The sequence below is a fragment of the Gopherus evgoodei genome, chromosome 14, assembly GCF_007399415.2.
Source record: "Gopherus evgoodei ecotype Sinaloan lineage chromosome 14, rGopEvg1_v1.p, whole genome shotgun sequence".
In the NCBI taxonomy this organism is placed as follows: Eukaryota; Metazoa; Chordata; order Testudines; family Testudinidae; genus Gopherus; species Gopherus evgoodei.
This window is the reverse complement of record NC_044335.1, coordinates 8381824-8406984: the sequence shown is the minus strand read 5'-3', so window position 1 is coordinate 8406984 and position 25161 is coordinate 8381824. Positions and strand designations below refer to the sequence as shown.

The following is a 25161-nucleotide window of genomic DNA, read 5'->3' as shown; positions in this document are numbered from 1 at the left end:
GTTGTGCAGACTGTGTGTTCAGAAAACCCTGCCAATATAAATTGTTTGTTACTATTCCTCGGCATTTGGAGGAGTCTGTAGGTCTCACTCAGCCCTGATTGCCACTAAAGTTAATGGGAAGTGAGGGGCTCAGATGTTACTGTGACCAGCGCCACAGAAAAGCCAATTGGATTAGTTAAGGAGCAGTGGGGATCTCTGCCCAGTGCTCAAATCAAACATTTTTTTTCCTTATGTGGTGATCTCTGCAATTCTCAGTGCTGGCCAATCGCAGAAGGCTAGAGATCCTTTGACAGACTGTTCTCTAGGGGCCTGATTGTCCTCTCATTTGCCCTGGTGTAAATCAGGAGTAAACTCATTAAGGTTGAAGGAACAATAACAACATAGCATAAGAACCAGGCTCCTGGTGTTTTCTGCCTGGAATAGTTGCAGAAAATAGTGGGAATCTCATGAAAAAGTCTGTTCTTGTGAGATTTCCAGCCTGGTTTGCTGGAGTCAAGAGGTTTGGAGGTCTTATCCAAGCCTAAGCTCCAAAATTTGTGCGGACTGGATCTTCGTGGTTCAAAGACCATGGTGGGGCTTATGTGCTGGCTGGAAGAACTGGCCTGTGATGGAGAGAGAAAAGCAAAGAGAAAACCCACCAGTAATACAACAGCTGCTTGAGCCAAAGCCCTGGAAATCAATGGGGATTCTTCCATTGATTTCAATGGGCTCTGGATCAGGCTCAAGGAGACCGTGATGTTGGAGATGTATCAATACTGAGATGGTGCTACTCACGCCTCACGGCTGGGGCTGCGCTCACGCTCCAGGAACAGTGAGATTTTTCTTGCTGGTGGTGACGTTGCTCTCCTGGCAGAGATTTTTTCAGGGAGGCACAGTCTGGAGCCAGGTCTCACCAAAGCGATGGTTCCATGCAGCTGGTTAGCTATCCTCTGGGAAGTCTAAAGGCAGAGGAGAAAAGTTTGCATCTCCGGGACTATTGGGCTTAAAGCTCAGCGTGGTCTAAAGGGCTCTCAGAAATGATCCCCAGGTGAAAGAAGCCTAGCTGACTAGAGAACAATGACAGCAGAAAACTCTGCTTACTAGTGGTCTTCGTTAGTGAGGCTACATTTTGTCTTATCCATTTACATTCAAGAGGTGATAAAAATGAGTTGCTACGTTTCCAATGAACAGCTGACTGCTTCTTCAATACGGTGTTGGAATTTTAAATAATAATCAGCCACGTATTTCCCCAAGATGGCTCCATTCCAACATAGCATCATGTTTTTCAGCAAGTCCTAATTTATTCCTTATTTTCCAGCTGCATTGACTTATGGAGCAGGAAGTCATGTAACTTGTCTAAGATCCAGGCAGGAGTCAGTGGCTTAGCCGAGATCGGTCAGTTGCCCAGTCCTTTGGTCAAACCATTAGACCCTATTTGCATGAGCTTACATCATCCATTTGCTTCACTGGTTTATTTCCGGGGGCAGGCTCCTATTCTGTGGCCAGTACAGAATGATCTTTCTGCTGCTGTAAAAAGGCTCTGAATAAGCCCTTACTCAACATTTTTGCCTACCCACTTTCTGATGCCACCAACTTCTACTGTTTATCTTCATTAACTACTCTCACAGCCCACCTGCAGCCTCAGCAAAACCCCTTTCACTTGCTGTTTCATATTTATATGGAGTTCAGCTCACTGGTTCAAGTGGCAGAATTAAGCACGTTGTGTCTGAGTTCCCATCATGAGACCCAATGCTATGGCCCCTGAGCTATGGAGGCACAACATCTGGCACTCCATCCCACTCCGGGTCCCTCGGCTGAAATGCACTTTCAGTTTCAAAGGGGTGGAAGGTTAGGAAAGACGCAAGCTCAAAACCGACAGAGACAGGGATTCCTTGTCACCCTGAAAATATTCCACAGGATAAGGCTTTATGCAAATATGGGCCTGTGGAATACCCCTATGGTTCAGTCCTAAGAGATTTCTCCAGCTACCTTTTTAAGAGGGGAGTTAGTGTGATTTGAAAAGGAACGAATGCGGTCACAGGATAATGATCAACTGCTGTTGCTAGGCAAGTTCTGAGGCTCCTAGGGAATATAAATGTGAAAGCAAAGCTGGGACTTTATCAGCAGGAGACATGACAGGAGATTGGTTCTCTTTCCAGTTCTGCCAGTGATGTACCGGGTGACTGTGGCAGGTCACTTCACCCCACGTGCCTCCATTTCATTCCTCGTCCCATCCCTTTCACAGCTTATCCAGCATCAGGTCCCCACGGGAACGATGCCCAACTTGATGAGGACAGATTGACAGTGCTAAGTATCCCCAACGGGACTCTTACCATTTCCAGAGCATGTGCTTCATGGAGAACGGCACTTGGAGAAATACTACTGCCTAGAGAACATCTCTGGCCTGCAGACGTCTCTGAAAACAAAGGCGATAGCCGGTCATTGAGAAAGCTGTGCAGAGTTCCATTGCGGCTGCCCTGCGTTGTTTCCCATTTGTTTCATCTGCACATGGCGCTGTAATGCAGCGGCCTAAAAAGTCTGGCCAACCAGTCTGATAACTGGGATATTAATCAGCACATTGCAGCTATAAAAAGCTGGCAGGGCACCAAGTGCTTCCTAAGTAAGATTTCTAGCTATTTGGAGCCAAATTTTCTGTCAGACTCAAGCCAGCCCCTGAATTTGTATGCGCGATTGCATGTGCAACTGACAATGGGGGCAGGGAAGGGGGAAGGAATACAATGTGCTTTGTGTGTGCAAATCAGCTGCCTGGTTTGTTGTGCAAAAGGCTGCCTGCACATTAATGGGAGTGTGCCCAGTGGGGAGGGGGTTACAATCAGCAGCACGCGGAACAGTGGCATGTGGATTTGGAGGCCAATGCTGAAAAGGGAAGCTTTTTGTCTCACTTTTGATTCCAGATGGAGCCCTAGGGGCTCTCTGCAAGGAGGCTGCTAGAATAAAGGGAAAAGACTTGCCCTTCCCACACATCATCTGCGATGGATGACACTGGAGCACCTCAGGAGAATATTTTCCTCCAAAGCACTGTAGCTCATGTATTATTTGATATGCAATTCCATGCAAACCAGGTATCATGCTCTAGATTAATGTCCTTCCTGGGGTTTTGATGATTTCGGCTTTTGCTCCCGTTTGATGTAGTCAGAATCCTTTGCTAGAATAACTCACTGCTCCAGCCCAGTCATTGATCCCTACACCCCTATACTGGAGCCAGCAGAATATACCTTCTCCCAACTGTTGGCCAGGCTGTTCATGATACTCTTCTTCTGCTTCTCTGCTAGTTGCTTTGCCTGTGCTGGATGTCTGGCTTACTGAGGAGAGTAAAGCCAATGGTGAGTCCGGGATGGAGCTGCTGTCTCTGGGGAGGGCTCTTTGGTGCTTTGATCTCTCACTGTTGCAATGAAAAGGAAGCAAATGATTGGAAAAAGAAATGAGGTGGGAACCACCAGTTTGAAGGCTGTCCTGGCGCGAGCTCTGAGCACCAGTGTTTCATCTTAATGGAATGTGCAACAACTCAAGAGCCCTGGGAAACAAGGTGATGGGGCTTCCTGAGCACTCACGGAAACATCTTCTTCCGTTTCAGCTCATCACAACTAAATTTCATGCTGAGGTTTGCTCTGAATCAATATGTCATCCTGGGCCACCCAGAAGGGAGGGCAAAATGGGCAGTTTGCCCCAAGCTGTCTGTTTCAGAGGACTCCCAAAGTGATGGAGGGGTGGCCAGGCCAAATTTGAGTGAGACTCATTGCGACCTGGCACATGGGGTTTCAGTGCCACTCAAGTTTGGCACCTGCCATCAACTTGCCCTCCCCGGACAGGCCCAGATTCCTCTGTCACTGCCATTAGCCTCATCATGCTGAGCCTGAGGTGACTTACCAGGCCGAGAACCTGGAGGTAGGAGCAGGGTCAGGGGCTGGGGATACCACTCGCAACAGTGCTGAAGCTCAGGGAGAGGTGGGACCAGGAGTGGCCCCCAGCCTGAACACAGGGCAGTCTCCCCATCCCCACAGGGAAGGCAGTGACCCCACACACCTGGGCTTTCTCTGACCTTCCATCCTCTCCCTTCCCCTTTTCTTCAACTCTTTCATATCCATGGCAACGTTTTTGTAAGGGTGTGTGTGTGTGGGGGTGTGTGTTTCAGTTTCAGATTTTTCCCTAGGCACCCCAAAACCCCAGTGCAGCCCTGACACCATCTCAAAGCAAAACTCAGTTGACACAGCTGAGTTTCCTCTTAGTCTGCTATGCAAAATTTCATGGGAAGCCATGACATTGGTGTGGATTCAGTGCAGACCAACAACTGGCCCATGTGCTCTCAAAGTTCTGAGACAAACTTGGTAACTCTGGCAGGGGTTTCAGTTTAGCCATATACGTCCCCAGCGCAGGGAGGTTTGGCAACAAACTTTTGCATAGCTCTAGTTCAGTAAGTCAAGCTAGTTCCAAGTCTAGAAACCTCTGCAGTCATTTGAGAGATGCTAGATACGAGAATTCGTGTTAAACTGAGGAAATGTTTGGGTTCCAAAGCAAGCATGTTTCTCTACTGATCTCTTTGTGATAATTTCTATAGACTTTAAATTCCTCAGGAATGAGCTGATATGTATATACTGGCTAACCTGACATGTTACTTGGGTTTCACCAAAGCACTCTGCTAGGTTACTACTTATAGCAAACATCCTCTCCTCTCCTAATCCCTCCTGATTCTCTTTCTCACAGTTCATTTTCCCACGTGAAATGTGATCCATTCCCTGCAGATCCACACTAATGGATCAGCATTCTGCCTTTAAACCAATGTCCCAATGGCTTTGCCAAGAGGTGTTAGATCTAGATAGGTGTCTGTACAGATTTACTCAGTGTGTGAACGGTGATGAAGCTGGTGATAATAAAAACCAAGAGTAAAATCCTGCCCCCATTGAACTCACTGACAAAACTCCCATTTCACATCAGTGGGGCCAGGATTTCACCCCACATAATTAGTACGTTAACAACAGTGCACTATGTGCATGCCAGGCATGTAACGAGTGCCATTTGGTCCTCAAGTCTCCGAGACAAGGGGTTCAGCAGACACTTGCAGTCAGAGTAGGGGTTCATTTTCCCATTCACTAGTGGGCAATCACTGTTCAGTCAAAGAACCAGACCAAAGGGGACCCCGGGTCAGGAAACTCCCTGAACTCTCCATGATCCCCCTCTCCATTTCACCCCATGACATCACCAGTGCCAAGCATCAATCCTGCCTGGTTCCAATAAGGCTGAAGATGAAGAGGCCTCTATTATATGCAGGTGGACAGATGGGTGAGGGAAGGAACAAGAAGCTCATACTAGAAAATTGAATAAAAACAATGGTGCAGACTGTACAGGCATCTCCACTCCCTTGGCCAGGAGGTTCTCATACTGGGCTGGCTCAACAGTGTCCAGGGTAGTGCCAGAGTCTTAGGGGAACCATCTGGCCAGCCCTACGCCACCCAGTGAGTTAAACCCAGAACAGAGCTTACTCCAGGCTCCGTAGCCTCTTCAGTTCTTCCTTCAGATTTTTATTTTCTTCCTTCAGCCTGTTCATTTCATTCGCTGCAGAAGGAGACAGTGAGTGCGGCAGGTTAGGGATCAGACATGGAGGGGTTGATGATCCTTCTAGGAACCGGCAGTAACTAGGAAATGCAGGCTGACTCCTATTAGTAAACAGCATCTCCTCTCCATGAAAGCCCCTGCTTCCCCCAGGAGCTCACCCTCATACCGATGGCACCCTTTGCTGTAAAGTACAGGTACCTGCCTCTTTGCAGTGGTAGTTAAGGCATGGGCTTGCTGTGCAACGTGGGTATGAAAGTATGTGAAGTGTGATAAGGAATTCCTCTCAGTTTACTCTGGGTGGGTCTTTGGGATGAGACCTTAAAACAGAGACCTGCTTTGTCTACCAGGAAAAAGAGCCAGATTTCCAAAGGAGTCTCAACTCCCTTTCCTTCTCCCAAAGAACTCTGGGATCATTAGGGTGAAAAGTGCTTCTTTGGATTGCTACAAGCCAAGCGGCAATGAAGGGTAGAGAGGACAGACAGCTACAGTACAGAGGAGATATATGACCAACCAGTGCCTGGCTTTTACACCTCTGTGCAGAAGTGACACTTGAGGTACAGGGAGCGAGGAAGATCAAACTCATAATGAGGAAATAAACATGCAGTTGCTGATGCTTTTCTCTTTCTTCCAAAGGCAAAGCAAAACAAAATACCACAATCCCCAGGGATAGCAGAGACAGAGAGAAAAATACCCTTGGTCTGTGCAGTGCTCATGTGCTGCCAAAGACTCAGGAGAAGGTTAATCATACGTGTTGCTTGATTTTCCTTTACCAGTGCAGAGCTGCTGCTGTGTATTTCCTGTATTGTCCAGAGTGTTGCCTCAACCTTGCCAAATGGATCTTTTTATAAGTGGCTGATGTTGCCTGGCCCATATGCACGTGCTGTAGCGAAGTCCAGTGTTGAAATCTCTTTGATAAAATCTCTAGTGTTTATAGGAAATGTTAAGTATCAGAGGGGTAGCCGTGTTAGTCTCGATCTGTAAAAGCAGCAAAGAGTCCTATGGCACCTTATAGACTAACAGACGTATTGGAGCATGAGCTTTCGTGGGTGAATACCCACTTTGTCGGATGCATGACGTATTCACCCATGAAAGCTCATGCTCCAATACGTCTGTTAGTCTATAAGGTGCCACAGGACACTCTGCTGCTTTTATAGGAAATGTTGATTTTCCTAGGCCAGATGTTCAGATCTGCACCCCCCGACGTGCCCATTGGGCATGTGCCCCCAGGATTGCACATGTGCCTGAATGATCCGCAGACCCGTAAGGTGCAAAAGCGCAAAATGCCAGCAGGGCAAAGCTTAAGGTCTATTTAGCCTCTGTACTTACTGAGGATGAAGATGTGCTGGAGACTCTGGAAGTGGGAGTGCTCATACTCATTCTGCTTCTTCTTGGCGAGCTCCTGGGCAACCATGCATCTGTCACAGAGACCTGCTCTCAACCTTAACAAAAAAACCCAGAGCCAAGAAGCTAAGTTATCCATGCATGGATATATGAGCAAATGAAACTGAATCCCACCTGCACTCGAAGGCGGATCTACAACATCAGGACAAAATCAAAATCTGGCATTCATTACACCATGACAGTGATATGCTGGGCAAAAATCCACACATCTAGTTTAGTGAGCCTTTGGACACAGCGTGTGGAGATACGCAATTCTTCCCTATGGCAATCAGATGGAGATATGAATTTTCAAAATGGAGAGTAACACAAGTGAAAAAAGTTTCAGAAAACTCCATGGCCCAGATTCTGCTCTTGGTTACATAGAATCATAGAAATGTAGGGCTGGAAGGGATGTCAAAAGATCAGCTAGTCCATCCCCCTGTGCCAAGTCAGAATCAAGTAAACCTAGATCATCCCTGACAGGTGTTTGTCCAACCTGTTCTTATAAACCACCAGTGAGGGGGAGTCCACAACCTCCCTTGGAAGCCTATTCCAGCACTTAACTACCCTTATGGTTAAAAAGTTTCCCTTAATATCTATCCTAAATCTCCCTGGCTGTAGAGGAACATAAGAACAACCATACTGGGTCAGACCAATGGTCCATCTAGCCCAGTATCCTGTCTTCTGTCTGTGGCTGGTGCCAGATACTTCAGAGGGAACAGAACAGGGAATTATCGAGTGATCCATCCCCTGTCACTCAGTCCCATGTCCTGGCAGTCAAAGGTTTGGGGACACCAATCGTATTGGGTTGCTTCCCTGACCATCTTGGCTAATAGCCTTTGTTGGACCTATCCTCCATGAACTTATTTAATTCTTTTGTGAACCCAGTTATACTTTTGGCTTCACAATATTCCCTGGCAACGAGTTCCACAGGTTGACTGCGTGTTGTGTGAAGAAGTATTTCCTTATGTTTGTTTTAAATCTGCTGCCTACTAATTTCATTGGATGACTCTGATTTGTGTTTTATATCAAGGGGTAAATAACACTTCCTTATTCACTTTTCCTACACCATTTGTGATTTCATAGACCTCTGTCATACCCCTCTATCATATCCCTAGTCATCTCTTGTCTAACCTGAAGAGTCTCCGTCTTTTTAATCTCTCCTCATATGGAAATTGTTCTATACCCCTAGTCATTTTGTTGTACTTTTTCCAATTCTAATATATCTTTTTTTGAGATGGGCGACCAGAACTGCACGCAGTAGTCAAAGTGTGGGCATGCTGTGGATTTATTAGCTATCTTCCAGTGATATGGTACAGAGGCTGATTTAAGCAATAGGTTACATACCACAGTTAATTCTATAATTTCATATTTGAGTTCCTTCAGAACTCTTGGGTGATACCATCTGGTCCTGGTGACTCATTACTTCTTGTCCTACCTTCAGCAGACGTGGAGAACAATTGATCACTGTTGTCTTTATAACAGCCCTTAACATATTTGAAGGCCCCCCCTTCAGTCAAGACTAAACATACCCAGGTTTGTTTGTTTTTAATCTTTTCCTGTAGGTCAGGTTTTCTAAACCCTTTTATCATTTTTGTTGCTTTCCTCTGGATTTTCTCCAGTTTGTCAAATGTGGCACCCAAAGCTGGACAGCGTAGTCCAGCTGAGGTCTCACCAATGTCAAGAGGAGTGGGACAGTTACCTCCTGTGTATTACCCATGGCTGGCCTGTTAATCACATCACTGCAAATGCAACAGCTCCCTTAATTTCCATGGATTTACTGCACTTACATCGGTGTAACCGAGAGCAGAGTTCTCAATTTGTTAACACTAGTTAGTGAGAAAAAAAGATTCTGATGCTATATTTCATTCCTTGAAACGATACTGAAAAGCAAGCTCTTTGTAGGCATGTATACTATTGGGCACACAACAGCATTAGGTCTCCCAACCAACCAACCAACCAACCAACCAGCCAGCCAAACACACACCTCTTACCTGTTTTCTAACACTTTTACATTTTCTTTAAGGATCTTCTGCTGTTCCCTTAGCTGGTGGTTTTTAGCAAATAGCTCTTCAATTCTCTGGGCATCTCTAATTCAGGAGACAGCATGGGACAAAACAAGGTCATTGGATTTGCTCCCAGTATGTGCTGCTTTCTTCTCAACATACTGTCCAGCAGGCAGGATTTATACAGTATCCCAGTCATGCCACTCACGCTATTTCTATTACTAAACTAGTATTGCTTTGTGTAGCAGTAAGTGCATTGGATGGATGGGGATATAGACATATTAAATGCTGGCACCAGAGCAATTTGGTGCAAGGTTAACAATTCCCATTGGATAAACAGGATGGAACACAAAAGGGTACAGACTCCTCTGAGCTCAAAAAGGGGTGAATCAGAAGGGCACTCGTGACAGACTCTTTTAACAACAGGGGCTGGACTCTTACTCAAAGCCCTGGGATACATGATGAAAACTTCAATAGGATAAATGTCTTGGATACCACTGCTTTGTCTGTCACTTCCATATATTTAGGCTTGGCAGGAATTGGTGATTGTCGAGAAATGTCAATTTCACTGTACACAGAAATCAACGAAAACATATTTCCATTGACAATAGTCAGAATTTACAGATAGGCAAGGTAAGAAAAATACTGCTTGAGAATATATTATAATTTAATTTAAGGCTATTTACGCGGCGTATTTTGACATGTGATGTTGATATTCTGTGTTTTTTGAATATCGTCTACGGTCATTAGATAATTATTGTCTGACACTCCCCCCATAGTTTCCTGCAACTGTGAAAGTCTAAATTGGTACAAATCAGAAAAAAAATGCTTAAAACCATAATTCTGCACAACTGTAAAATTTAAATAGATAAAAATAAAATAAATGCTTAAAATTAACATTGATATTATCCATCAAAATTATTTTAAAAATTGAATACTGCCCAGCCTATATATATTGTATAACAACAATGCCAAGCCCCGACTCACAACCCAAACCTATGCGTGCACCTTAAGGTTACAAACTCACACACTTAAAAGTTAGGAAATATCAGACTGGGGGTAGGGTGGGAGAAGAATATCTCTGGCTTTATCTGACTGGATGCGTTGCAAAGAGTTTTTAAACTCTTATGCCACGCCAGGGCAGGAGGCTCAGAAGAGGTTCTTTATGTGTCTCACAATATCCACAAATTCTGAGTGGGCCGCTTGGTAAGTCTGAACTGCCCTTGCTAGGTGGATGATTCAAGACCCTTCCAATGTAAGGACCTTGCTGATTGCTTTGCAGATTATATTAAAAGAAGACAGTGAGTTGGCTTTCAGGCTTGCCTTCTTGTTCCAGTTCGTGGGTTTTTAACAGATGGTAAGGGTGCCTACGGCCTAGGGCAGCTGCCTTCAATGTTATGAGTAAATAGTGCAACTCTTCCCCATCCCTCCAACAGAACTTTACTACCACAGCCTGAGTGGAGAACAAAACTTGCTTTACTCACCGACACTTCTCTGTTGTCAACTCTGTTAGCTTTGTTTGCAGTCCTGGAATAATTAATGAAGGCTCAGGAGATGGGTATTTATTGCAAATTATGTGACAGTTCAGAACAGAATGTGCTATCATAACTTTCAGCAGAGCATGGCAACTTAAAAGGAAACGGTTAGTTTGAAAATCTCATTTCTGAAAAACAAGGTTTCTGCCCATGTTATTAGTTTATTTCCTTTTCACCATTTACTATTTTTTGCATTCCCTTCTGCTGGGATGATGAAAGCAGTCTAGTCCACTTGACTTTTATTGCTAGTTAGTTACAAAACCTAATTCTCATGACAGCTGGGCAAAATATTTTCAGTGCAGAGTAAATTTGCAAAATAAATAAATAAAATTGCGTTTTTCACATCGCTGAATTCTGGGTTGAATTTGGCAAATAGTTTTGGCTGAAAAAATTGATTACTAACAAAACAAAACATTTAGATGTTTCCTTTAGAAATTTAGTGTATTTATGTATTAAAACAAAACAAAATAGGGCAATAAACACTCCAAAATGAAACCAAATGAAAACCTGAAAAAAATCATTTTGTTTCTTTTTCTTTTTTCCCCTTTTTTTTGGTTTCATTTTGGATGTTTTTCAGTCTGAGCTGATTTTTTTGTTTGGCTCTGGAACCGAAAAATCAATGATTCACTCAGCTCTAGTTCTCAAGCTAGCACAATTCCACACTCTTTGGTTGCAAATCACGTTGGCAACATTTATAGCTCAACTAGTATTCTTTTCCTCAACTGATTTGAAGACTTTTTTTTATGCAATATCTAAATTTGGGGTCTGAGTTGCTCAAGAGTATCCTTTAAAACTGTGGTTCTCAACAAGGGGTACACCCCCAGAGGTATGCAGAGGTCTTTCAGGGAGTACATCAATTTGTATAGATATTTGCCTAGTTTTTTACAACAGGCTACATAAATAGCACCAGGAAGTCAGTACAAACTAAAATTTCATGCAGATGACTTGTTTATACTGCTCCATATACTATACGCTGAAATGTAAGTACAATATTTATATTCCAATTGATTTATTCTATAATTATATGGTAAAAATGAAAAGTCAGCTATTTTACAGTAACAGCGTGCTGTGACACTTTTGTATTTTTATGTCTGATTTTGTAAGCAAGTAGTTTTTAAGTGAGGTGAAACTTGGGGGTACACGGGACAAATCAGACCCTTGAAAGGGGTACAGTAGTCTGGAAAGTTTGAGAGCTTTAAAACATCACAGGGTTAGCATTACAGGGAGAGAGACTGTATTTATAACCCAGGGAAGTGTAAAATATAACACACGGGTTGGCAACCTTCAGCACATGGTCAATCAGGGTAATCCGCTGGTGGGCTGTGAGTCATTTTGTTTACATTGACCGTCCGCAGGCACAGCCCCCCACAGCTCTCAATGGCCACAGTTCGCTGTTCCCGGCCAATGGGAGCTACGAGAAGTGGCGACTAGCACGTCCTTGTCTCACGGCCTGCCAGCGGATTACCCTGGTGGGCCACATGCCGAAGGTTGCACACCCCTGATATAACAGTTTTGTCCAGAAAGTTGCTGCTGGAAATGTCTTTATACCAGAACAATGGAAAGTAGTAGCATGCATTTTCTTTCCTTAGTGGCCTTGCTTTTAATAATGTACAAGATGTTAATGCTCTAAAGAAACAAACTATCCATCCTTACTCTCAATTTTACTGTAACAAGGACTCCTCACCCCTGCTAATTCTGAGCTATCTTTCAGGATGGAGGTTTGCTTCTTTCCTCTTCCTCTTCGATCATTGAGTGTCCAATGACTGCCTCACCTGACATCAGATATCAGTGTCCTAATAGGTAAATTGCTTCCCATTTACATCTCCTGCCAACTCCTGATTTATTTTCCAAACATGTTATCCCAGACCAGTTTGATGGCCCAGCTGATAACAGCTAGTGCTTCCAACACAGGAATTTCAGACAACACAGACCACAAAGCAGGAGGGGAATAGGATCCTCAGAGTTGTGTTTTGCTTGGGTGGGTGGGAGTATTTTAGGAAAGATTCATTCTACACTGCTTTGAGCAACTCCCTCCCACCTCCCAAATGGTTGGTGAGAGAAGTATAATTGCATCATACCATGTTGAAAGGAGTCCAGAGAACAGGGAAAGCAGACAGCATAAAAATAACAGTCACTATGAGTTTCTTTTTGTGGTATGAAGTGTTGCTGATTTCCACACTAAACCTTATGTTCTGTAAGGCTCCCAGGGCTCCATCTGGTACACTTGTCATCCAGGATATTTTAGTAGAGCTCAGATATTGGCACCAAACCCCCAGGGTGCTCAGATTTGCATCTGGGAATGTCTGAAACTCTAGAAATTCCTGAAGACCAAGTGGCAGGGCACCCACATCACCTGCCTCTTCGTTTTCTAGAGGCCCATGATCTGATCCTGCTTCTGTGCCTCCCACTGACCCTAATAAATGACGCTTCAGCTGAGCTCTGGGTTCCTTTCCCAGCTATCTAATCAGCAGACACACCTCCCCAGCCCAGGTTACTTGGAGCTAGACGGAAGAGTCTGATTTTGTTTTCACTCTTAGCTTTAAAAAAGAAATTGACTTTAGCCTCTCTGCAAAAATGATCCTGAGGTTCTTCTTACCTAAGACCTCTTTTTCATGAATTTCCTTGAGCTTATTCAAGAAATCTGCAAAACTTTCTGTGGCCATGTTCAGGGTCTTGCCACATGCCTTGCGGGTATGTGAATCTTCTGCGTCCAGTTCAAAGTTGTTGGTTTTCTTATCGTTTAGTCCTTAGCCCAAAACAGAAAAACACACAATAAGATAATTAGCAGCATCCCAGATATCTAAGATAAACAAAATATCTTATGTTTCCCATTTTTTCAAAGGTTTAAAAACATGACAAGCCTCTAAGCTATCCAAATGGAGAAAGCAAACTCATTTACTCAACCATTAAAAAAATAGCAAGTACATTTGGAGTCAGATTTTCAAAGCCTGGGTTCCCTGTTTGTGCCCACAGTTAGTTTGGGGGGTACAAATAATGGCAGGCACAATTTTGCACCACAACTTGCACTTGCAGATGCTCATTAGAACATTAAAATGTTCCTGTACCTGACTGCATCTGCAAACCGATGGCTTCCAGCATTGAAATGACATGACTTCTGCCACTGCACTTAGTTGCTGCCATAAAACTGGACTGGGAATTATTTGTAACAGCGAAATTATGGCTTGGAAAAGGGAGATCCACTTAAGGCTCAGCTAATAATCAGGTCCTTTCTCTATAGGTAGAGCCGATCAATTTATATTGCCCTTTAAGTGAGCCGGATGAGAGAGGCTAGGCAGCTATTTGTGGAAAGGAGTGATGGGCCCTGCATGCATTTATGTGTGGACCATGTTTAGCGTGCCCATGGTATAGCTGCTGACTGAAGAACTAGAATCAGAAGTAACGATAGCAGCCGATCTCATCACCTGCCACAGAAGGGATCTGAAATGCTGCCTGTTCACTTATCTCCTGCCTGCAGGGTGAAGCAGACATGGACAGTCAATACGACTGCTGCTTTGCTTTACTATGTCATCTTCCATGCGGGGCTCTCAGAACTGCCTGACAGACGTTAATGAATTCAGAGATAGGGAGCAGAGAGTTATCTGCCCATTTTACAGACAGGCACAGAGAAACTAAGTGAACTGCCCCAGGTCACCTAGCAGGCCTGGAAGGTAGAGACAGCATCAGCTTGAGTTCTAGTTAATTAAAAAATATGAATTAAAAAACAGTTTCCACTCCACCTGCCCCTCAGTAACGGTGGTTTTACACCCACATTAAAGAGGAGGATGGTCCATTGGTTGGAGCACTAATCTGGCACCTGGGAGACCAAGATTCATTTCTCAGCTCCTCCACAGCCTCTGAACCCCTCAATGCTTCAGGTCCCTGTCTGTAAAATGAGGATAATCCTTCCCTGCCTCATAAGATGTCAGGAGGATAAATACCTTACAGATTGCGAAGTGACCCTCTCCCCTCACGGGGTCCCAGAACCTTGGCCCAAATGTCTGGACTACAATTTTATAACATCTGCTCCCTGAGTCCGAACCCTGTGAGCTGGAGTCAGCTCACACGAGCTGCAGTGTAGACAGACCCCTTCAGGCCGCTCCCTTGGGGTACTGTTCATTAACTCGAACTCACCACATAACCCAAACCAAAGCTGTTCTCCTTATCGAAACAAGCAGCAAGGGCTCTTTGCACAATTCTCCAGAAAATGCACATAACCCTTCCTTTAACCCCTGCTGAGTCACGTGACAGGCCAGTAGCCCTGCTCTCCTGGCTGTCCCACTCCGTCACAGACCCATGAGGAGAGGGGAAAATGACCTGAGATACAGGGGCAAGTAAAACTCGTTAGACACCGGATGTTGTCATGTCACAAAAGAAGCAAATAACCCAGAAGAAAAATGTTATTTTACTCTAGCCTCAGCGATCATAATTGTTGGAAGTTATAGGCAACAATATTTGGTTAAAACTTTTAAGACAAGAATAATTTTCAAATTGACAGTGGCCCTTTAGCTAATGGAGATTCCCCTTTAGCTCAAGCAGAAGAAGTCACATTCTAACCCCGTTTTAGCTGTGATATTTTGGCTGGCCATGATGTGGAGCCTAAAAACAACGATAGAATTCCCAGGTATCCAAAGATTTATTCAGTATCCTCTGTGATTTGTGAAACTAAGAAAATGAACGTTACGAAAGGAAAGGTGGCACAGGCCTTTGTTGTGTGAGCATTCAGATTACCACAAAGGTTCAGACAACTTTATATTCTCTTTGCTGAAAGTCTCAATGCAGTCCTGATCCTATATTAATTCCCATGCAGAATAAAATGAACACAGCAAGTAGGACTGCAGCCATTACCAGAGCCTAAAGTAGTGAAATTAAATATTGGAGAGTGAAAGAGAATACAGATCCATCAATATTTCTGAAAAGAAAGACATTCAAGTAGACTATAAGTGATCATTTTACTTTAGCAGCCTCCAGTATTTTGTACCCACTTTTTTCATGCACATCTAATTGATCTCCTCACTGACTACCTTAGAGCTACCTGTTTTGCATGTATAGTTGTTTGCATTCATAAAAAAAGGTGTGTTCCTAAACAGCTACATATGCAAAATATGGACATGCAAAATAGGAGTGAGAATTTGAAAAGGAGTCTGTAAATTTTCAAGAAATTAGGACTGTACTTGTGAGCACAAATGACATGTTTAATTTACATGCATTTACTATGTCTACACATGCAAAATGTGAACCTGCATGTGCAGCTGACCGATAGTTGGTCATGGTAATTGTATCCACAGATTAGACCAGTGGTGGGCAACCTGTGGCCCATGGGTCACACATGGGCCATCAGGATAATCCATTGGCAGGCTGCGAGACGATTCATTTACATTGACCGTCCACAGGCACGGCCGCCCGCAGTTCCCAGTGGCCGTAGTTTGCCATTACCGGCCAATGGGAGCTGTGGGAAGTGTCAGCCAGCATGTCCCTGTGGCCTGTGCCGCTTCCCGCAGCTCCCATTGGCCAGGAACAGTGAACCGCACCCACTGGAAGCTGCAGGCAGCCGTGCCGGCGGACGGTCAATGTAAACACACCATCTTGCGGCCCACCAGCGGATTACCCTAACAGGCCTCATGCGGCCTGTAGGTTGCCCACCACTGGATTAGACACTAAACTGCATACCCAAGCTCTTTGAATGCTAGTCTCCAAATACCTCGCTTGCTCTATAAGCAGCAGGGATCACACTGTCTTTGGGGAAAATGCTTTAAAATGATCATTTGCATTTGCAACTACTTCCCAAAGGCAATACATAACCATCACCTGAAGCCCAGTTAGCCAGGTGTGCCTGCCCCTCTTGGCGGGTGTAACACTCCTAAGGTGTGTGAGGTGCCAGCCTAAGCACACATCTTGCTGGGTGTTGTGGCTCACATAGCTAACATTTGGAATTAATAACCACAAAACAGAATTAGGAACAGATATGTTATAAGGTAGTTAAACCTCAATAACAGGGTTTTAATAATGAGCCCGTGTAACATGAATTACCTCATTAAAGCCTCCATTAAATGAGATCAGCAGAAGTTACAACTGTTTGGCCAAGGGCAGAACTGGATCCTTCATTTTAAAGTGCTAGCAGAACGCCCTGAGCTGCCTCTGTGGAAAAGCAGCAGGGGCTAGGAAACAGAGCAGGGATGGTAGCCAGAGACACCTGAGTAGAGCTGGGTGAATTTTGGCAACTGAAACTTTTCTTTCAGCAAAAGATGCAGATTCAGTGACAAAGAACTGGTTTGAGAATTTGTGACTATTTCGCTGAATTTTCCATTCTGAAAAACCTGCCTCCCAGCCCCTCCTAAAAAATATCTGGAAAAAAAATCAAAATGTTTCATTTTCACATTTTCAAAACAAAACGTTTTAACTGACAACTTTCAGACACGTTTTTTGACAAGTTTCAAAACAACTTTTTTTTGAAAAAAAAAAGTCCTTTCATTTAAACTGTGAAACATGTTCATTGCTCCACATCAAAAAGATTTTTTTTTACTTTTTTGATTTGCTGAAAATTTTCCTTTTCAGTTTGACCCCAAACAATTTCCCCCGATTTTTTAGACTTCCCAGAGATTGAAATATCCATTATTTGCCAAACTCTATCCTGAGCACTATGCCCAGCCCTTCTTCTGAGTCACAGATAGTCTTGGAAAGTCTCTGCATATACTCCACACATTGGGATAATGTGACTAACCCTTACCTGCTTCCTTGGGACTAGAATAATGAATTCCTGGTTGTAAAATGCTTTGAAGAGCTAAAGGACTAAGTGCTCTTAATTATTATTATTTCATTTATAAAATGATTAACTGCAGGCAAGGGGGCAGAGTGGGGAAAGACCAGGTGAATTTCAGTTCCTTCCCATTCATTCCTCAGATCCTGGCAGACAGATCTTTGCAGTGTCGCGCCTCCCACTGCATCCGAAGCATGAGGTTATAAGTGTGACAAGACAGCTTGTTTGCTACTCATCACTGCTTGTGCAAACGGTGGGAGTTGCATGGGACTCCTGCATCAAGAGTGGCGCCAAGGGAAATAATGGTTTGTCCTGGCCCCTCTCCCAGTGTGTTTTTAATGGGTCCACCTCTCATTGTTTTGATCCATTATTTTGGAAGGGGAAAAAAGGATGTGGCAACAGCCATATGGTTGTAAACAGTTTGAGTTCCTAGAACTAGTCTGGTAACTTTATGGAGCACAGAGTCAGGGATCTGGTGTATTTCTGGGCTGGCAATGCCTCATGTTAAAATGGTAAAGTCAGCCTTGAATGTGGGAAGAATGAAGTGAGTGATAATGAACAACCAGGTATCCAGCTATCCCTGACACTCGTGTGAGTTGGGCCAAGTCCTTTCAAGAACCAGAGGAATGTGTCTTATTGATCTGGGTCTGTGTGCTGCACTTTCATATATTTGTGTGGAGTGTGGACAACAGCCTACCACATCAGAACATAAGTACATAAGAATGGCTATACTGGGTCAGACCAAAGGTCGATCCAGCCCAGTAGCCTGTCTACCAACAGTGGCCAATGCCAAGTGCCCCAGAGGGAGTGAATCTAACAGGCAATGATCAAGTGATCTCTCTCCTGCCATCCATCTCCACCCACTGACAAACAGAGGCTAGGGATACCATTCCTTACCCAGGGCCGGCGCTACCATTTAGGCAGCCTAGGCAATCACCTAGGGCGCCAGAATAAATGGTGGGCACCATTTTGCCGGAGGGGGTGGCAGGCGGCTCCGGTGGAGCTGCCGCAGTGGTGCCTGTGGGCGGGCGGACGGTCGGCCGCTCGCACGGCTCCAGTGGACCACCCGCAGGCATCACTGCGGCAGCTGCACCGGAGCCACGGAGCACCGGACCCTCCGCAGGCACCACTGCGGCAGCTCGACCAGAGCCGTGGGACCAGCGCGCGGGGTGGCAAAATTGCCATCCACCTAGGGCGCTCAAACCCCTAGCGCCGGTCCTGTCCTTACCCATCCTGGCTAATAGCCACTAATGGACTTAACCTCCATGAATGGATGAATACTCTCCCATCTGCCCTCAACCCCTCACAGCTCTGCCAATGCAGTTGAGGACTGCATCCATGCCAACAAGGGACTGGAATGATACCATCAGGTTCATTTGCACTTGTAACCTGAATGGGGACTTGATTCCAGGCCTCCAGATGTGAAGAGTTACTCCATGATCCCATTTCTACTTCAAGAGCCCTCCCCTTTATGATGCATGATACAATCAGAGCTCTGTGTCCGTTTTGTTTTTGTGAATGTGGTAATCTCGAGTTAAACAAACCTGATGAGGGACTCTTTGATTTTCCCTTTTACAGAAATCTACCAAGATGACTAAAGTAGGAAATGAAAGATAGACTCAGAATAATAGAAATGTAGGGCTGAAAGGGACCTTGAGAGTCATCTAGTCCAGCCCCCTCCCTCCATGCTGAGGGTGGGCCAGGTATAGCTAGATTATCTTTGAGAGCTGTTTGTCCAACTTGTTCTTAAAAACCTTCAGTGACATGAATTCCAAAGAGCTTAACTATCCTTAAAGTTAGAAAGTTTGTCCTAATATCGAACTTAAATATTCCTTGATGCACTTAAAGCCCATTGCTTCTTGTCCCAGTGGACATGGAGAACAGTTGATCACTGTCCTCTTTAGAACAGCCCTTAACATATTTGAACTGTGATCAGGTCCCACCCTTAGTTTTCTTTTCTCAAGACTAAACATGCCCAGTTTTTTTAACCTTTCCTCACAGGTCAGGGTTTCTAATTTTTTTAAATATTTATATTACTCTCCTCTGGACTCTTTCCAATTTGTCCACATCTTTCTTAAAGTGTGTCACCCAGAACAGGACACAGTACTCCATCTGAGAACTCACCAGTGCCAAGAAGAGCAGGACAATTATCTCCCATGTCTTACATACAACACTTCCGTTAATACACCCCAGGATGATTTTTTCACAACTGAATCACATTGTTGACTCATATTAAATTTGTGATCCACTGTAACCCCCAGATCCTTTTCAGCAGTACTACCACCTAACCAGTTATTCCTCATTTTCTAGCTGTGCATTTGATTTCTTCTTCCTCAACGTAATTCTTTGCACTCGCTGTTACTGAATTTCTTCTAACTGATTTCAGACCAGTTCTCCAATGTGTGAAGGTTGTTTTGAATTTGAATCCTGTCATCCAAACTCCTCCCAGTTTAGCGTCACTCAGAAATTTTATGAGCATACTCTCCACTCCATTATCCAAATCATTAATGAAAATATTTACTATTACTGGACCCAGGACAAATTCCTGCGGGATTCAGCTATGTCCCCTCAGTTTGACAGTGAACTATTGATAACTGCTCCTTGAGTAAGGTCTTTCAACCGGTTGTATACCCACTTTATAGTCATTTCATCTAGATGACATTTCCCGAGTATTCTTATGTGAATGACATGTGGGACTCTGTCAAAAGCCTTACTAAAATCAGGATATATCACATCTACTGCTTCCACCTACCTACTAGGCCAGTAACCTTGTCAAAGAAGGAAATTAGTTTGGTTTGGCGTGGTTTGTTCTTGACAAATCTGCAATGCTTAATCTGTAATGAAAGTGGTGCCAGGGCTCAAGGAATTAGATGCCGGGGTTCAAGCAATTTTTTTTACTTTCATAACTGACATGGCAAGCCCAGAGGTGCTGGGGCTATGAACTGCCAAGCCTAGAGGTGCTGGAGCTATGAATTGCCAAGCCTAGAGGTGCCAGAAGTCCTGGCACAAATTAAGCACTGCAAATCCATGTTGGCTAGTACTATTATCCTCTAGGTGTTTACAAATTGATTGTTTAATCATTTGTTCCAGTATCTTTCCAGGTATCGATGTTAGGCTGACTGATCTATAATCCCCTGGGTCTACTTTGTTCCCCCTTTTAAATATATGTACTATATTTGCACTTCTCTGGTCTTCTGGGACCCAACCTGTCCTTCATGACTTCCCAAGGATAATTGCTAACGGTTCTGAGATTGCTTCAGTTAGGTCCTTAAGTACCCTATGGTGAATTTAATCAGGTCCTGCTGACTTGAATGCATCTAACTTATCTAAATATTCTTTAACCTGTTGAAGATGTTGCATGATTCCCAAAAGACATCAGTGTACTTAGATCACTGGCCAGTATGTATTATACCAGTCTGCTACTGTTCCCAGCTGGGGATTCAGGCCCAGATCTGCAAGGGGCTTCACTCTATTGATTGTAATGGGAGTTAGGGGCCTAAAATACCTGTGAGGATCTGGACCTTTAGCTCAAGTTGTAGCTCCTCCTGTTAACTCAAAGATCTCTGGTGATGACCAAGATAACAGTTGCTACATGTACACTTAGGGTGACCAGACAGCAAGTGTGAAAAATCAGGACAGGAGGTGGGGGGTAACAGGAGCCTATATAAAAAAAAGACCCCAAAATCGGGACTGTCCCTATAAAATTGGAACATCTGGTCACCTTCTGTACACCCCACTCCCTTCTTCTAAAGAATCCAAGCCAGAGCCTGCTTTTTGTAATAACTAGCATGGTTTGCCCAAGACTCTGGGTCACAACTGGAACTGATGTTCTTGCACCCAGGTTGGATTTGTCCAGCAGGCTCTGAAGAACAAGCCGTTAAGCACCTCCAGGCTCTCCTGGAAACAGGGCCCGCTCTACAGTTTTCGCTGCCCCAAGCAGTGCTCCGAATTGCCGCTGCGGATGGGGGGTGGGCAGTCCCTGTGCCCTTAGGGTGGCAGGCACGTTTCCGAGGCAATTCTGCGGCAGCTTTTATGTTTAGCTGAAGTCGCCCCAGATAGCTAAACATAGAAGCTGCCGCCGAATTGCCGCGGCGGCGGAAACGCACCTGCCGCCCTAAGGGCACATAGACTGCCCCTCCCCCGCCAGCGGCGGCAATTCGGTGCACTGCTTGGGGGCAAAACAAGGGGGACTGCCACCCTTTGCAGAATGCTGCCCCAAGCACCAGCTGGGAATGCTGGTGCCTGGAGCTGGCCCTGCCTGGAAAACACAGACATCCCTACTTGTTCAGCTCATCTGCTTTGCTTTCTTTACCCTTCACTGTATACTGACTGTGATGTCATGCCCGGCTGCCCCCCGCACCCTTCCCCCCTAGATTCCCCATTCCTTTGACACCTCCATAAGCTTCTCCATTTCCTCCATGCATTGGCTTTGCAGTTTGGGAGAATTCATTGAGGTAGATGAATTGATGAAGACCAGACCACAGAGGATTTGAGTATTAGGTTCACTCCTCCAAACAATGATTTCATTTATAGCCCCGAGCCTTCTTTAGAACTGTCACTTTAATATATACCAGTTCACCCTTTGACATAGTGCTGGTGTGGGAGTCTTTTGAAGCACTGTCGAAGCGGGACTGGCCCTATTTCACAGTGACAGGGGCACTTGCCAAGCACAGCCTCAGGGTTGGAAGCGAGCTCATTGTTTCGAGGCTGGAACCCGGTCCTTACATCTCTAGACTGTCTCCATAACTGCAGCCAGGTTCAGAAAAGCTACACCTGAGGAAAGCTAGAGCTGCTCGAGGGAGCATCTGCCAGGGGCAGAGGAGCCTGGTTGGATGCAGTAGCAGTGTGGGAGCACAACGACGTTAGATAAATCAGAGTGTGTGAATTTTCCGGCTCACCAGGTGAGTTTTCCATCTGGCCATTCCTGACAGTACAACCGAAGCACCATCTTAGGGGCATCCATGGAACAATGTCCCACTGCCAGGCCTGCTGCTCTCTGCACCTTCCCTTCCCATGTGCTTAATAATGTTCTCTGGAATCTGGCTTTGGGTCCTGTTACCTCCCAGGAAAGGAAGATGCAAGGCCTCCCATTGCGTGGCCCTGGCGGGAGGGGCCCCATTCACTTCAGTGGGACACCCTGAAGGAGTAAGCACTGCTCAGCATGAGCAAGGGTTCCAGAATCAAGACCTGGGATGAGATCAATGGTAGTTTTGCCACTGACTTCAGTGGAATGAGGAGTTCACTTCCAGTGGTTGCCTTAGCCTTACTGGGTCTACCACCATGTAGCCTCTCTCTGTGTCACACACACACAGCTTTGTGTGGGGGACACTTTAAAGTTACACCCACACTCCTGGCTGGAAAGAGGAGTTAGGATCTTCTTGAAACCACTTGGTTTTCTCATCTTCTTCCTCTGAACTCCTGGAACCAGACTCAACCCTGATGTACGCGGGTAGAATGGCTTTCAAGTTCCTAGTGTTTATTTGCTTGTCTTAACTTCTTCCTATCTCCAAACACATCCCTAATGGGAAAGCTGGTAGGTTTCCATAGACATTGCTCTAAAAACCAGAAGAGTCTAATAGAGAATGAGATGATTTCTATTGGTTTTTGACCCAACCTATACAATTCTGTAGCAGACATATTATTCTCTAATAAATTCCACAGAATGGGTCCACAGACCAATGGGAAAGTTCCCCCTTTCTGTTCAATTCTATAGGACTTTTCCGTAGACACTAACTTACAACCAGTACTCCACTTAAAGGCACAGCAACCTCTTCAAAGCATTCATATTCACCAAGTTCCACAAGTACTGACACACATGCATACTCTGCCTTTTAACCTTTTACCATATTTTGAAAGACAGGGGCCCTGTTGTTGCTCCCTCCCCACCCCTCGACCTGTGCTTGCCTCTACAAACCTTACACATGCTCAAGTAAATCAGATAATTCTGCTCTTAACTACCCACTGTCATGCACAATTACCACGTTTGTGGACGTCCTCTGGACAGCTGCCTTTGATACCATAACACTGAGTGGTTTCCGGTTCCCTGGTGATTTTCCCAGCCTGTCATTAATTTCATTGGCAGTGTCAATCTCATTCAGAGGGAGCAGCTGGACCCTATGGGAATCTGCAGGAGGGCAGGACTTCCATGAAGCTCAGGTTGCAGATCGCAGGTTGCGCCAGTGGCAAGAACTCCACCCTGAGCAGTGTTTGCTTTCAAAAGGAAGCGCGTAGCTGAATAAGCTGAAGTATTTAAAACACTAATGAATTTGCAGGGCTTGGAGTCTTTCACACTGTAGGATCAGTTGAATACAACGGCTTTACCACCAGCATTTCTGGAGTTCTCTGGTGTCAGAATAGATTTACGTAATACGCATGCAGAGGCCTTCTAATATATGATTCCTAGACAGGAACTATTCTCGCTAGCCAGACTCATTTCTTGGCTCCCCCTACATGATCCTTCTCTAATTTTAGAACTCCAAATTGGATTTATACTGAGAGAGGCTGGAGGATCAGTCATGGAGGGCCAGGGCCAGGCTGGCAGGAGTACTTCGTAGTTCAGAGTGAGACTGTTTTGCTTTTCTGATGCACTGCATCCTTTGCAGCTTTGCTGGGCATTTATTTATTTATTTTATTTATTGTCACAACAGACTTAAGGTGGCACAGAATGCCCGCAAATGGTGCTCCTGGCTTGCACTCCACAAGCTATTTTCCTGTGCTGGTGTTGCAAAGGTGCAGGGAAGTTGCAAAGAGGAACTCAGCAGCAGCTTCCCTGGGAGCAGGATTCTTTGTGCTGCAAAATGCAACCAATCACAACACAGCACGGCTTTTACCCGACTTGGTGGGTTGGAATGATGGTGGGAATGAGTGCTTCGGGGCAGGGCAGTGTAAAACAGGCCCTGGGTTTGTTTGCACCTGTGTAGTGACACCTTGGTGCTCCATCAGTACAACTCCCTACTGCAGATTCACTTCCCCTACGTAAAATGAGACTTGCATCCATTTGCTGCCTCTTTGCTAGGACTCTGCACTGCTAGTGCAGCTACATCAATGCTAAAAGCCTCTGTGCAGCCAAACTGCTGCTTCGGTGGCTGGGTTCAGCTCATAGCAACCTCATTTGTATTTATTTAAGTATCATCATGATTGCTTCAAAACAAGCTAAACTTGAATGGCAACATGGTTAATTTCCTGCAGGGGCTGCATGGAATAGCAGGCTTTGGCAGAGTCACTGCTCCTATTTATTTACATTCAGTGCAAGAGAAAATCAAAAGCAAATCCAGCTAGAGAGAGCCGAGGTTTCAAGTCTCAGCCTGCGCATTTACTGATTTACTTCAGTCCTGTGACGTCTGTTTTGCCATAATACATCAATGGAAACAATTATTTTAAAAAGGCACCCTGGTGTTCGGGCTTGCCTGTGTCAATTGCTATGGGTTGTTTTGACCATTGTGGAAAATGTCCAAGTCTATGTGGCATTTTCCCCTTGCGATGTTAGCCCTCCCCTCCCCCACCCCAAATGATCAGCCACTGACGTGGGTAAGACCCTTTATTATTCAATAGGTTCACCGTCTCCAGCACAGCTGTGCAGGGCAGTTTCTCATGTACCCTCATCACAAGGGATAGTCCTCATTTTGGGCCCAATCCTGCAGGTTTACCCATGTAAATAATCTTATGCGCTGGAGCAGCCCCATAGATGGTAACGGAGCTGCAGGATTGGATCCTTTATGCCAAATCACGGCCAAAGCATTTGTAAAGCCGACAGATCCCGGTCGGCAGTGGGTGAGATCGAACCTGGGACCTTTGGAGCTAAATACATGAGTCTCTACTGCAGCGGTCACCAACCGGTTGATTGTGATCGACTGGTCGATCCTAGAGGATCTCACAGTCGATTGCGATCTCTGTTGGTGTAGCGTGGCTGCTGCTAAGGCAGACTCCCCACCCCCGT

The 25161-nt window shown here is 45.1% G+C and overlaps 1 protein-coding gene across 1 annotated transcript in view; it reads right to left on the bottom strand.

The window, feature by feature from the left end:
• Positions 1-23275, bottom strand: part of RBBP8NL (RBBP8 N-terminal like) — a 33743-nt gene extending 10468 nt beyond the window's left edge. The window contains exons 1-9 of the mRNA XM_030533322.1: positions 23204-23275; positions 13068-13217; positions 10421-10463; positions 8925-9020; positions 6877-6989; positions 5478-5550; positions 3216-3382; positions 2313-2395; positions 775-938 (exon numbers count right to left, since the gene is read on the bottom strand). Coding sequence (XP_030389182.1) covers positions 775-938; positions 2313-2395; positions 3216-3382; positions 5478-5550; positions 6877-6989; positions 8925-9020; positions 10421-10463; positions 13068-13134 — 806 coding nt within the window. The 5' untranslated portion in view covers positions 13135-13217; positions 23204-23275. The remainder of the gene's footprint in view (positions 1-774; positions 939-2312; positions 2396-3215; positions 3383-5477; positions 5551-6876; positions 6990-8924; positions 9021-10420; positions 10464-13067; positions 13218-23203) is intronic.
• Between the last annotated feature and the right edge of the window lie 1886 nt (positions 23276-25161).